The sequence below is a fragment of the Camelina sativa genome, chromosome 8, assembly GCF_000633955.1.
Source record: "Camelina sativa cultivar DH55 chromosome 8, Cs, whole genome shotgun sequence".
Taxonomy (NCBI): Eukaryota; Viridiplantae; Streptophyta; class Magnoliopsida; order Brassicales; family Brassicaceae; genus Camelina; species Camelina sativa.
In genome coordinates, this window is record NC_025692.1 from 10209301 (window position 1) to 10224767 (window position 15467).

Below are 15467 nucleotides of genomic sequence, written 5' to 3' on the forward strand. Positions count from 1 at the left end.
GAGGTTGCAGAATTGTAGAAAGCTAAGTCCCGCAGAAGCTGCAATATATTGAATTGAATTTATCTTTAGTAAGACATACGATATATATTACTAGTGTATTGTGATGAAAAAGACTTACACACAAAACACAAGACAATACAATAAAGAGATGCCATGATTGGTAATGGTATGGACGCGAAGAAAGCTCCAAACTTTCCTGAATTTTCATCAAAATAAGACTAGATTGGTAATAAGCCTATTCAACAAAATCATTTATACATTTTAATAGGAATATAAAGGTTTTATAGTAAAAAAACCATTACCAAAAATGGAGAGAAAAAGCATGAAGGCAGCTGATATTTGTATCACTCTTCGACTCCCAATCTTTGTCATTGCCAAAAGTCCAACATTTTCTCTAAATTAAGTTACGTACACCCATATCAAAACCATATCATTAGACTTTAAAAAACAGAATTTCTATTTTTGAAGTTAAAGATGAATCGTGGGGAAATTAAAAAAAAAATGTGATGTTGAGATGAGTTTTGTTACGTTGATGTTGTGATCCCTGTGATACCTCCAAGCATCCCATTGAGTAATACGCCAACTCCCTACAAAATATTTATAAAATTCATGAGATGATGAAATAAATAGTCAATAAACGGTTAAATCTTTGTTTTCTCAAAAGTGACTTGGCTGAACTAATGTTAAACTAACCAGCCAGCCAGTACCACGACTAACAACTGATGGTGGGATGGGCGTCGCGCTTCCATATCTTGCGGATGCGTAAAACAAACCAGTCGACTAACATTGTACATAAAACTTATCATTATTCATGCTTAACAATAGTAAGCTAATTAAAATATTATATTCTTTGATTTCTAATAGAAATTTTATATGTAAAAATAAAAGTTTAACCTCAAAGAGAGTAACGAAAGATGCAGCCATCATCGCGAAGGAATCAGTTATGTTGAAAGTTGGGCTTCCCCATTGAAACGGATATGGTATGTATATCCTATGTTCACATAAAAATAATATGAATATCAAAATAGTAAAATCGCCGGAAAAAAAAAGAGGAACAAACATTTCAAATAGAAGAACTGACCAAGGAGTGTTGGTTATGAGACCAGTGCGATCTGTACGACAACTTGTTTGAGTAGTCTGAGGTTTGTGGTCATAAACACCACTCGATGTGAGTAGTTGAGCGAACAACCATACTAGTGGAATACATAGCATTATCCCATAGCGGTCGCATCTGTTTCCATCCCAAAGCATCACTCCTTTCTTCATCTTGAGGCAACGAGGTAAGTACTACACACGACATAAAGTAAAATACTTTTTCTTTTTGTTAATTATGCCAAATCCAGAAGAAAATAAACGAACACATGTGTATGGGTTCAAACAAAAATAAAAATAAAATATAGGAAGCAATGATTAGAGATTTACCTGAGTGATAAATACAAGTATTAGCAATCCAGGAAATCCCACTTCAACGCATCTTGCTAACTGAAAACGAAATAGTTATAAATTATAAAGAATCATATAAATGAATATTATTTAAGGCTATAAGTATTCAATAACATAAAAGTATTATCGTAAATGACTAATGTTAGTATATATATATACATACATACCAAAGGGAAGCCGATATGGTATAGTCCCAGTCCGGTAAATGTTGCCAAAGGAGCAATAGAGAGTGGGCTTAGAAATCTGATCATCACCAACCATGTTGCCAAAAGAGCAACCTCTCTTATTAAACATGCATGTTTAACGGTAAAACCCCAAACCAATATAAAAAAACAATAGAAATTATTTACCTAACAATATTTCTCCATATGCCTAGAAAACAGACGACAACTTGGAAACATCCAGTGATAATAAGAGCGCCTTGTATGCTTCTCATTGTTCTCACAAATCTCTGATTTATTTTAATCATCAAACAAATTTTTTATTAGTACAATATATACGTTGTAAAATTAATGATAATATTAATGTTAAGACTTACTTCAAATGGATCAGTGTAGTAAGTGAATCGAGTTGAAGAAATGATGGTAGTGATAGGTATGATATAGGTATAAGAAGCCGCAGCTATTACAGGCAATCGAGTTCCAAAGAAAGACTGAAACATTGTTGTTAATCCAGACACAAATAGTAATGTTTGTATTACTTTAGCCTTTTCTGCCTGAAAATGTCAAAACATATTTTTAAAATCAAAGCATATTTTCTTGTGTTAAGGTTTGTTAAGAACATATATCAAATAATCATATACTTACATCGCCACCTCCCATGAGTGGGACTAATAGACTTGGAATGAGAACTGTGATGCCAAGACTCAGCAAATAATGCTGGAAACCCAACACTACCGCTTCAACTGCAGACACCAAAGTAATACATTTGCACATTAGAATCTAAAATAAATAAAAGAAACTAATATACAATATTCAAATAAAACAAAGCATACACCAAGGAGGAGGACTGTTGACACAGTACTGAATTCCGGGGAGTTGTTCTTTCACCGGGTGGGGTTGTAACTCCTCCGTCCGGTTTCCTGTTCCGTTGTTTCCGCCACCACCGTTGTTTCCACCACCACCAGCGCCACCATTTGCCATGGACGTAGTATGTACGTTTTTCCTTTATCTAAAGTAAACCACTCAATCAATAAACTTTTTCTTTATTTAGTGAGAATTATACGTTAATATACCATATTTATCAATCATTACATCTCCTACGAGTGTATAATGTTTATTACCGTTACTAAATGGCACAAGTTTTGGCTAAATTCGTTTAACCAAAACAAATATTAAAAACGAAATCAATTGCTGAATTTTCTACGTAACAGTTTTTCATTTTATCAAATAAAACTTTTTCCATGTATATATCTACGCTGTTTACAAATGATAATATTTTTAAGGAAGAAGAAGTAAAATCGCGTCTCATCATCATCCTAATTTTATTTTTAAGGAAGAAGAAGAAAAATATAGAGGAAAACTTTGTTTTTTGATAACCTATCATAGAAAAGGAAAAACAAAATCATTTCTCAATATAGAGAAAAATAAATCAACGAAAGTAAAAATTAACAAAGGGCAGAAGTGTTAGAGTTTTTGATTCATCATCCTCTCGTCAATACTAATTTATATTTTCAAAATCAGTAACACAAACACATATTTAGAGAGATCTCAAGACAATATAGCATCGAGAAATAGAAGAAAATGGAGAGAAAGCTTACTTGTAACTTTGTAAGCAAAAGACCAGAGAATCTTTGTGACAGATGGTGGGCGAGAGTGAAGAACAAGTAGCCAAAAAGACTTGTGTGAGAGTGTAATATTTTCCTAATTATGTGATGAATTAAACGACATCTTTACAATTAATGCGGCAATAAAAGTCTAAATGGTTTCAGTTTTTGATATATGAAATTTGAAATAGAAATCATTTTTTTTTTCTGTCAACATCAATTTTAAAATAGAAATCTTGTGATTTAATTCTCATTGTGATTTTTTGAAATCAAAGGTTTTTTAAAATTATCATTGTGATCTGTCTCTTCTGTCCATTACATATATATTGGTATTATAATGCATTTCTTCACTTTTTTTTTGACCTATCAGAAGAACCACGTCAAATCTTTATACAATCATACTGCACCATATTATACGTACCATGAAATAAAATACGTGAGAAGAGTTTTTTGAAACGGTACCCTAGTATCATATAAACGACTTTTATCCGTCTTCTTCTTTTTATTAATCATTTCGGAAATTATATAACTAATATAATTACATATTGGGGACACCAATTATGCTAGCTGGAAACGTTTCGAAACGTTTGGCAAGCCGTCCCTGCCATGTTTGAAACGTTTTGGAGACCTTTCCGAGCCGCTCGTGTTGGAGACGTAAGACTGACTACAAGTAGGCGGGCTACATAAAGGTACACTATATATATTTAGTTTATGCCTAAAGAGAAAATATAATATCATAACAAAAACTGAAGAAATAAATATCAAACCATTTCAAATTAGAGCTAAATTATCACAACATATGCATAAAAAAACTTGCATTTAATATCCTCTCCAAGACATTAAAGGACAATATGAAAACCTCTATGAGCATCATCGTCTTTTTTTTTTTTTTTTTCAACCAAACATTTATAAATTAGAAAAGTACTTCAAGATTGGTGGCTCAAACAGAAGGATAAGAGTTTACAAAAGTAGATTCAGAAATTAAAGATCTTGATGAATGAGCAAGGCAATCTGCCCTTGCGTTGAGGTCTCGTGGGATCCTGACTAGGGTGAAGAAAGGGTATGAAGTTTTGAGTAAAGAGAAGTCTTCCAGCAGCATCGAAAAAGCGGGCCAATCGTCTGGCGTCTGCACCATCGCAACTAGCTCTGCACAGTCCATCTCAAAAGCCTGACAAACAATACCCGCCGCCAGTAAAGACTCCATAGCCCAAATCAGAGCTTGCAATTCCGCGTGTAAGGGGGTAAGGCCTCTTCTGTGACTTCGTGCTCCCAGAAGAAGCGTAGAGTGTTCTCCAGTGCAACACCACCAGCCCAGACCCTGAAAAGGGTCCGTACTTTTCCACGAACCATCAACCTGACAACAGGAAAAGGAGCCCCTTTCCTCCAATATAGGCGGCTGAAAGAAGAACTCCCCGAATAAGACTTGGCCTCAACCCCTTTCCTCCATCATCGTCTTCTTTGTGACCTTCATTGCAGTTTTTGTTGCCTCCATGGCCGAGACAATACTACAAGAAAAGATGGTTATTGCCACGATATTTTTGCAATGATGTATGCATGTAACAATTTTATTACAAAATAGTGACAAAACTGTTCGTTGCTTTTTTTCATTACAAATTAGCAACAATATTACGACATACAACAATGTCTTCCAAAATTTGCAAGAAATATTCAACGGTTATAAATTGTGGCTATTTTACAAGAAAAGTTTAGTAAAAATATGTGGCAAGATATGTGACACCTTTATCACTGTATTTACAACAATTTATAACTTTTTTGCAACATATATTTCTATAAAACTACTTTATTATATATCATTTTTTTAACTCAATTAATTAAAACATTAATTTAATGCATATTTTAACACTAAGATTGAAATAAAATTATTTGAATTTGATATGTCGTGTTTTTTCTGTATACGGTTCTAAAGTATAACTTTTTCGGTTTAGTTGGTTTAGTCCGTGTTTAGACGAAATTTTTATTAAAATTTTAAATATAGATTATATCTATAATATTTCTAATTTTTTTGTAAATTTATTAATGTCTAATATATGTGTCCGCGATTTAGTTGTATATGATTAGTATTGTACGTGCTCTTTTTTTATATAATAGTTAGTAGTTGAGAAAAGAAATATTATATATGGTAATGTACATCATTATCTAAGTAAATACAATATATTAAAATATATGTAACAAAAGATTTTGATCATTATCTGTTAAGTATAGGAATATAGCCACGTCTCCCTTATCTTGGCGAGGTGAGTTTTTTTTATCAAACTCTAATATAGTTTTAGCTAGAATTAATAAAATTAAAAATAAAAGATATAGTGGAATCTCATATTATTGTTATATTTTCTTTATTTTGAAGATATCCCTTATTAATTAAAATTTTACAGTGCTTTTTATTTTTTTCTTTTCCTTTTCCATATAGGTTACGTACAAACTTCATGATATTAAGGGGAAAAAAAAACAGAACAGAGACCAAAAAAACAGCAGAACAGAGAACCAAAAAACAGAGCATAGATCGTTAGGAATTGGTAATTACACAAGATTCATTATCAGCATCTTCACCACTTCTTTGCTTGAACACAGAGGTTAATTTTTTCATACTTTATTTGAGTTAAGATTTGTCATATTTTAATTATACGATGACATGATTTATATAGTAACGTTGAGTTACAAGGTGAGGCTTTTAATTTTATTTTATTTTGTGTTTGCAGAAGTATTTCTGGAGTTTTAAAATGTCAAGTAACGATACTCATGCTTTAAGGCATTGGATGTATGCAAGAATGGATCTAGCTACCAATCAAGTCTCAGATGCATTCTTAAATGGATTGAAAGAGTTTATGACTGTTGCCAAAAAACATGACTTATATATTCAGAAGAAGATGATATTTTGTCGGTGCACTAAGTGTGAGAATGGACATGACTTATATATAACAAAGGGTTTATGCCCAATTATTTTGTTTGGGTTTCACAAGGAGAAGACTACAAGGCTGATAAGCAACCACGTTATATTGATGAAGATACAAGCATCCCCGAAGAATTTTCTATGCTTGTTCAAAACACTTATGTCGAGATGGTTACAAATGCTTTTGATAGGCGTATGCCATCTAATCGGAACATGGAGGAAGAGTCCAACGAAGAAGCCAAAAAGTTTTTTAATCTGTTAAACGCAAGCCAACATCCAATATATGATGGTTGTCGAGAAGGACTTTCACAATTATCACTGGCATCTAGGTATATGACTCTGGAAACAGATTATAATTTATCAGAAAATTGTATGGATTTTATTGCTCAGATGATGAAAGACTACATACCTAAAGATAACAAGACCACTACCTCATATTATGAGACGAAAAAGTTAATGAGATTTTTGGGTCTGCCTTACATGAAGATTGATGTGTGTTAGAAGAATTGTATGATTTTCTGGAAAAACGATGCAGACCTAAAAGGCTGTAGATTTTGTGGATCTGACATATTTAAAAATGGAGAAGAACCTGGAAAAAAAGCAAGTTCTGTTTCAGCGAATGTTTCATTTACCGATTGCTGATAGGCTGAAAATATTATACCAGTCAAAGAAAACAGCTTGACTAATGAGATGGCACAAAGAACATTATTCAACTCATAGTAGTGACGTAATGTGTCATCCATCAGATGGTGAAGCATGGAAACATTTCAACAAGGTATATCCTGATTTTGCTAATGAGCCTAGAAATGTGTATCTTGGTTTATTCACTGATGGATTTAATCCTTTTGGTATGTTCGGTCAAAATTATTCGTTATGGCCTGTTATACTGACTTCGTATAACTTACCACCTGATATGTGCATGAAACGAGAGTTTTTATTCCTCACAATATTGATTCCTGGCCCAAACCATCCAAAAAGGAGCTTAGACATATTTCTACAGCCTCTCATAAATGAGCTGAATTGTTTGTGGAATGATGGAGTTGAGTCCTATGATGTATCAGTGAAGCAAAATTTTACGTTACGAGCTATGCTTTTATGGACAATTAGTGATTTTCCTGCATATGCAATGTTATCTGGATGGACAAATCATGGTCGCTTAGCATGCCCTTATTGTATGGATGATACTGGTGCTTTTTGGTTGAAAAATGGGAGAAAAACATGTTGGTTTGATTGTCACCGTCGTTTTCTTCCAAAAGATCATAGTTTACGACGTAACAAGAAAAATTTCAAAAAAAATAAAATGGTGGACTCAGATCCACCAACAGCGTATTCGGGAGAAGAATTGTGGAGTGATCATGTGTATAATTTACCAAGAACAGTTGATTGTGGAGGAGAAGGACATCCAAAAATAGTGGGATATGGCAAAACACATAATTGGCACAAACAAAGCATATTTTGGCAATTACCTTATTGGAAAAGTCTTCTCCTTCGTCATAATCTTGATGTGATGCATATCGAGAAAAACTTTTTTGAAAATATCATCAATACGTTGTTGAATGTTGCAGGAAAAACAAAAGACAATCTTAAGTCCCGTGTTGACTTGGCAGAGATTTGCAACCGAAAAGATCTCCATATGACCAATGATGGAAAAGCTCCATTTCCATTATTTAGATTGACTCCGGAGGGCAAGGAATGTCTTTTTAATTGGTTAAAAGATGAAGTTAAATTTTCGGATGGTTATGCATCAAAGATATCTTCTTCTGATGGAGTTAAACTTTCTAAACTGAAAAGTCATGATTGTCATGTGTTTATGCAAAGACTTCTTTCGATTGTTTTCGCTGAGTTGCTACCAAACAACATCCACCAAGCATTGTCGGGTATGTTTTCGTTTCTTATGATGTAATTTTATTTTATCTGTTTCTTTTTATGTAAAGTAATTAAGTATTGATTAAATAGTATATATAATCACACAGAGGCGTATGAGTAGAAAAGAAATATGATTAAACTTTATCTGTTTCTTTTAGTGATACATTTCGTTCGGTTTTATATTTCCCCCTATGGCCATGAGGTTGGTTTTGGTGTCTTTTGACCCAAACTATAAGAAACAACATTAGTTAATAAAATATTTTCTATCTTAACTTTGATCTTCCCTCTTGGTTGTATCTTTATGTTGTTTGTGTAAAATATTAGGTACCTTATGCATGTTTTTTTTTAAGTCATAGCAAATTCTGTTGATTTTATATTGTATGTCATTTTTCATAAATTATCTAATTTTTGTTTGGACAGGTATAAGCTTGTTCTTTCGTGATCTATGTACACGAACTTTTGAAAAAGAGTCGGTGGAAATTATGAAAAATAACATTGTTGTTGTTATGTGTAATTTGGAGAAAATATTTCCACCTTCTTTTTTTGATGTGATGGAACATTTGGCGATTCATCTTCCTTATGAGACAAAATTAGGTGGTCTTGTTCAGTTCAGATGGATGTATCCATTTGAGCGCTATATGTACCATTTAAAAAAAGTAAAAAATAAAGCCAAAATCGAAGGATCTATCGTGGAACAATATGTGAATGAGGAAATTTCAGATTTCAGCTCTTATTATTTCGAAACTCATATCCAAACCAAGAGTCGCAATGATTCTCGCAATGATGATGGAGGTGTCGCATATGATTATTCATTTCCAGATATTCCTGAGATATTTATACAAAGTGGGCGAGGTAGTGGTAAATCTAAGGATGTTTGGTTAGATTCTAAAGATTACAAGCGTGCACATTCATATGTCCTTCTAAATTGTGGTTATCTCCATCGTTTTGAAAGGTATGTTATCTCTCTTATTTAATTTAATAATTTTCTAATGTATCTCTTATAATAATCCCAACTCTTATTTCACGTACGTTGAGCAAATCGGTAGATTTTTGTTGTTGTTTTTTTATACCCAAATTTTATACTTGCTTGTGTAGGTTGTTTGATGAGGACATGAAAAACACATATGTTAACCCGTCTCAGTTACATGAGTTAAAAGAATTACATTTTGCATCATGGTTACAAAAACATGTAAGTATTAAGTTAATATTTGTGTAATTACAAAAGTTAAATATGTTGCTCATTCTAGTATGTTATTTAACTACTGTATTTTTGCAGATTCAACTCGACACAAACCGCTAGTGTATATCCAAAATGGTTACACGAATTAGTACAAGGTCCAGCAACTAAAGTAACAACTTGGCCGATGTTTTTTAGTCGAGGTTACAACTTTCGCACGTTTGACCACAAAAAAGATCGATCAACTATGGTGTTTGTGTGAAGGGGCATTTTGCAGTGATTCTAATGAAGCGTCTGACTTTTACGGAATCTTGACACAAATATTGGAGCTCTATTATCTGGGAATTGTTGGTCTCCGAGTTGTTCTCTTTAGATGCAACTGGTATGACTCAACAATGGATAAAGGTATACACATAAATAAATCGGAGATTATCAATGTTAATCGTGCTAGTCGATATGGAAAGTATGATCCTTTTATTCTTTCTAGCCAAGCAGACCAGGTATGTTTTGTATTATATCCTTGTCTAAGTAAAAAGAAGAGTGATTGGTATGCTGCAATAAAGATACAACCAAGAGGGAAGATCATATCCAGTGAAGATATATTATCATAAATGTTTTGTCTCATAAATGTTTTTACCATATATTACAGATTGTGGAGACAACAAACGGTCGTGTGAGAAGAACTCTCAATGAGAAGAACTCTCAGTCAACGGTGGAGTGGCAGCCACCTTTGAAAAGAATGTGGAAAATGATGAGGCTATCAAACAAAAGTTGAAAGAGCTTTATAAAGAGAATGCAGAAATCAGAGAGAAGCTCAATAAGCTTGAAGGATTAGAGAAAATGTTTGACATGTTGTTCTCCCGTCAATCCTCTAATGGTGTGAACAACTAAGTTTCATTTACTTGTTTTAGTTATGCTTTTTAGTTATGCTTTTTAGGTTTTTATTTTGAACTTAGTTTTTATTTATGGTTGGTTTTTTCTATTATTTTAAATTTTTGCATTTTGGAATATTTTAATATTTTATTATTTAATAAAGTTTGTTATGTCTTTCATTGTTTTTTCCTATCATAATATATATTTAATAAAAGGAAGTTTTAAATAAAAATTATAATTTAACAAGTCATGTGTCCAACAAAATATAGAAAAATATTGTGATTCATATTAATGTTGCAAAATTAAGTGGAATGAGGCAATGAAATTTATGACTATATATCATTGTAATAATGCAACGAAATAAAAATTGCAGTGGCAATATTTTTTCAGCATTTTAAGTTGTGAGCATCATCAAAAAATATATGCGACGAGCGTATATTTAAAAATAATTACTACAAATTTGTAATATTTTTTGCTTTATATTTTACATAGCATTTATTTACGACAATATATAGTTGCATTAGACTGTCGTGATTATACCACTAATTTGCTGCATAAACATTGTTGCATTAATACAACACATATAGCAATATATTACTTCGTTGCAAATTTGTAATAATATTTGCTATATTTTTTCTGTGGCAATAATTTGTAACAAATGGAAGTTGCAAACATACGTTACAATTATACGAACAATTTACTACAAAAATAATGTTGCATTAATACGACAACATAGCAAGGAGACTATTTATTGCAAATTTTGCAATATATGTGCAACAAATACCAATTTGCAACGCTCATATAGCAACAATAGAAAATGTGTCTCAATTTTATTGCATTTTCAAATTTACAACAGAATATGGAGTTATTGCAACAAATTTTAGTGTAGCTATGACTCTATTTTCTTGTAGTGCAATAAACCGCGAGGAAGACTGCATTAGAAAAAACATTGCCCGGTCGCAACAACCAAGCCTTTCAGCTGAGCCCATCAAGAGATCAATGTTCTATTTCCTCGCAGACTAATTCTGTAGAAAAGCGAGTCGTGTCATCATGTTTTATGTGAGGTTGAACGGAAATTTCCCGTCTTACTACGTCAAGACGTTGTGCAATGTATTCGGAAACGATGAAAAGAAGGTGAAGGATTACGTTGTGGAAAGATGGGTGGAATATTCAAAGCTTGTGTCTGCTCTAACTTGTGTTTCTCATTGACGCACAACTCCATAATATTTCCTTTTAAACTGGCTTTTTCCATTTCATATCAATGATTTAATTAAGTTTTTGCAATTTTATTGAAAGTTACAATAAGAATCAACACTACACAAAAACATGGTTTTTGTGACCAACAAAATCGTCTTAAATCGGTCGTAAAGTCGCTATGTGAGACTACTAAAAGACTGTTATAAAACATCACTAATATTTGGTCGCAAAATATTATGATCGCAAAACCGTCGCTTATTTGTGACGCTCTTCAGACAGCCAATGTAGTCGTTAATTAGCGACTACAAAAAGACAGATTAAGAACGTCTTAATTAACGACTGTATAGTGACTCATTTATACAGTTGTAAAATACCACTTATTTTAGACGATATGGTAGTCACAAATTTGCAACGTTTCAAAGCCTGATTTAATACTACAAAGTTGAGGATGAACTTAAAAAATGTGAAATTTTGGTCCTAAAGTAGTCGTTGTATTAGTCACAAGATAGTCGCAAAGTTGTCTGAATGTTTTGTGACGGACTAAGACTAAGTATGATAGTCGCAAAATCGTAACGTATTTACAACAAATTTGCTACTTGGTTTGTGTTTTTTTATAAATGTAAGTGGTCGCAAATCAGTGAAACTATAGCAATTCATTTATCACTGTATACAATTAAATTTGAAAAAAAAACTGAAATTAAAGTAAAATTCCGAATGTGAATGATATTAACCAAAAAAATACAAATCATTCATCGATCCTATCCATGAAATAGTTCTAGGCTAAGGGAGATAGAAATATTACTACACAGATCAAAAAAATAGTTATACAGGCTTAAGAGAGATTGGAATTTTTAGTTAAGTATGAGAGGATTATACTAACAAAGGAGAAGTGGTTGGTGAAGTAATTGGTGAAGTGATTAGTGAAGTAGTTGGTGAACTAGCTCCTGAAGTGGTTGGTGCGGGTGGGTTGACATTGGCTGATGTGGCTGGAGTGATGTTGGCTACTGGGGCTGTTGTGGTGAATGGCGCATGGGCTGGTGATTGAGTAGACATGAATTCTGCAACCCGGGGATCACTGGTTTCAAGTAGGAGACGAGCATCTCCAATGTTTAATACCGTTGTTAATAAATGGCACAAGTTTTTGGTTCAGTTAAACAAAAAAAGAAGACATGATGAATTAATTTGCTGAACTTTCTACGTAACAATTTTCTACTATGTGATCACTCATTTTATCAAACTAAAGTTTTCCATATATATAAAAAAAATCAAGGAGGAAGAAGTAAAATCTCCACTCAAAATCATCCTAATTAAGTTTATTTTATTTTACTAGTTTTTCATTTGCCATAGAAAAAGCCTACCAAATTTTTCATTTACTAACTAAATGCAGGAAGTATATATCATATAATATAAGAAAACCACAACAATGTCCATATAAATAATTAATGATGAGGGTAATGCCTAATGCACATAAAATATATCGACCTAATATCAAAACGAACAAAAGGGGAAAAACAAATCTTTATAACTTATTCTACTCATACATGCATGTGTTTATTCCAAGATATCGTTCCACAACTGTATCTCTTCAAATGTATTGTTTTTATCGTCTACCTAATTCAATACACAAAACTCCAGAAAATCAACATAGAGGAAACTTTGTTTAATTTTTGATAACCCATCATAGAAAAAGAAACAATACTCTCAATATAGAGAAAAATAAATCAAGAAAAGTATAAATTAACGAAAGGCCGGAGGATTAGAGTTTTTCATTAAGAATCCTTTCGTCAAATACTAATTTAAATCAGTAACACAAACAAAATATATACAAAGAGAAGAAGATATGTAGAAGTGGCGGAGAAAGCTTTACTTGTAAAAAATATCAAAGAAGCTTTTGTGAGATATCAAAGAAGAGTGAATATATCAAAATAAGAAGAACTGAATAAGAAGTCAAAAAGCTTTTGTGAGATATCAAAATAGCTTTTTGTTACAAGTCATGTATCAATTCTTTTTATTATCTGAACAATTAAATGACATCTATACAGTTAATGTAGCAATAATAGTCTTAATGGTTTCAGTTTTGACATATGAAATTTGAAATACTAAAATCTTTTTCAGCGGATGTCCCCGAAGGAATTTTGAAAGACTGTCTTTTTTTGGGAAATTTAGAAATAAAGGAGGTTTTTTAAAAAGTTTGTCCATTCACACTTTTTTTTAGATTGTTATTTGTGACGAAAATACCCTTACTAATAGATATAGTGAAGTTTTTAAGAGTTTTAACCAAAAAACAAATAGAAAACCCATGTTAGTATACAACTGTGCAAAAAAAATTTTGAAAAAATTTTTGGTTTCAAAAATCAGTTTGTAAATTGACGATTTTTGGTCTAAATTGTTCAGAAATGATTTTCTACGATTTTTCCAAATTCTGAAACATTTAGACCATTTATTCTACAGTTTGTACATGTTCTACGAAGTTTAGACCGAAATTTGATCTAAAAACTTCAGAAACGTGAATTTTGAATGTTCTACAAAATTAAGTATTTGTATTCTACATTTTTCTTCATTCTACATCAATTCAGAATATAGTTTCCACGTTTTACCCTCTATACTAAAAGAAGTAGAAGATATATTATAGAAATAGAAAGAAAATAAATTAAATAAGAAAAGTGAATATTTTTTGAATAATCGTAAGTTATGATTATGATTCTGTATTTATTGTTTAGATATCTTCTAATATATTTTAGAATGTGTATTCTAAATTATTTAGAAGAAAGACAAAACAGCAAAAATTGACATTCGACATAACTTATGATATCGTGATCGGTTGTTTACCGTCTCTTCCACCTTCCACGAAAATTTCACTTACCTGTTTACGATGCAAATCTACGTTACTTGTGGTGTATGGACATTGGATGCCAACAAGGAGTGGAGATTTATTGATGATGAAGAAAAATGTGCGAGATTACTGACTTTGCAACCCACTACGTCTCTTGAAGAGTTGAAGGTGATGGTTTCAGAAGACTATGAAATAGAGCAAAGTATGTTTGATGTGGAAATCAGTTATTTACCTACAGAGGTTAAATCTACGTTGCTTGTGGTGTATGGACACTGGATGCCAACAAGGAGTGGAGATTTATTGATGATGAAGAAAAACGTGCGAGATTACTGACTTTGCAACCCACTACGTCTCTTGAAGAGTTGAAGGTGATGGTTTCAGAAGACTATGAAATAGAGCAAAGTATGTTTGATGTGGAATTCAGTTATTTACCCACAGAGGTTAAAGTTGATTCTCCTCCCGTTGTATTGACAAATGATAGAGGAATGAAAAATTTTCTTGCATATCTGAAAAGGAAAAACATGATTCGGTTGTGTGCTACGTTCAAAGGAATAGTTGATGATGATAGGAGTAAAGTCCAGTTCGATCTGAATAAGTACCCACATGATACAAGTGATGGTGATGATGTGGGAGTTGATTTGGGAAAATCAGTAGCAATTATTTAAAGAATTCACATAAGCCGACTGATGTTGTACTAGAAAAGCCTATTGATGCTAATCTTGGTGATGCTGCTGGTTCAAAGTTGGAAGATTCAATGGTCAAGAAGGGCAAATATTTTAGCAGTAAGGAAGCTTTACAGGCTACTATGGAAATATATGCAATGAAATATAATTGCGACTACAGGATTACAAAATCTGATAAGAGATGGTGGTGTATACGCTGCATTGATAGTGCTTGTAATTGGAGGCTCCGGGCTGAGTGTTTACAACCATCTACATATTTCAAAATCAACAAGTTTGTGGGTAACCATACATGTGCTCCTTCAAAAAAAAAATCATTTTGTAGGACTCCATCTGCAAGAACAATTGGACATCTCATTAAGCAAAGCTATGAGGGTGTGAAAGAAGGTCCTAAACCGATTGATATAATTAATATTATTCATTCAAGGTACGGCTGTGAGCTAACATATCACCAAGCTTGGGAGTCTCGGGAGTATGCAGTTAACGAAGTTAGAGGAATTCCTGAGAAAAGTTATGCTAAGATACCAAAATACTTGCACATGCTACAAGAAGCGAATCATGGTACGTTCATGAATTACGAAATTGACTTTCATGGAAGATTCAAATATCTATTTATTTCTTTTGGTCAATCAAGAAGAGGGTTCTAAAAGGCAATGCGGAAAGTGATAGTAGTTGATGGAACATTTTTGAAGAATAAATACAAAGGAGTTCTACTAGTTGCTACA

The 15467-nt window shown here is 32.5% G+C and overlaps 1 protein-coding gene and 1 pseudogene across 1 annotated transcript; one reads left to right on the forward strand and one right to left on the reverse strand.

Annotated features, from left to right (window-relative positions):
• Positions 1 to 2585, reverse strand: LOC104709388 (putative nucleobase-ascorbate transporter 10; the record flags this gene model as incomplete). Its single annotated transcript, XM_010426013.1, has 13 exons — positions 2438 to 2585; positions 2250 to 2347; positions 1982 to 2158; positions 1794 to 1894; positions 1611 to 1686; positions 1423 to 1482; positions 1082 to 1287; positions 895 to 991; positions 694 to 780; positions 529 to 587; positions 303 to 394; positions 119 to 196; positions 1 to 38 (listed from the first exon to the last, which is right to left on the reverse strand). Coding segments are annotated over exons 1-13 (1317 nt in total), but the record flags the coding sequence as incomplete, so codon positions are not given.
• LOC104709389 lies at positions 4060 to 11241 on the forward strand (annotated as a pseudogene).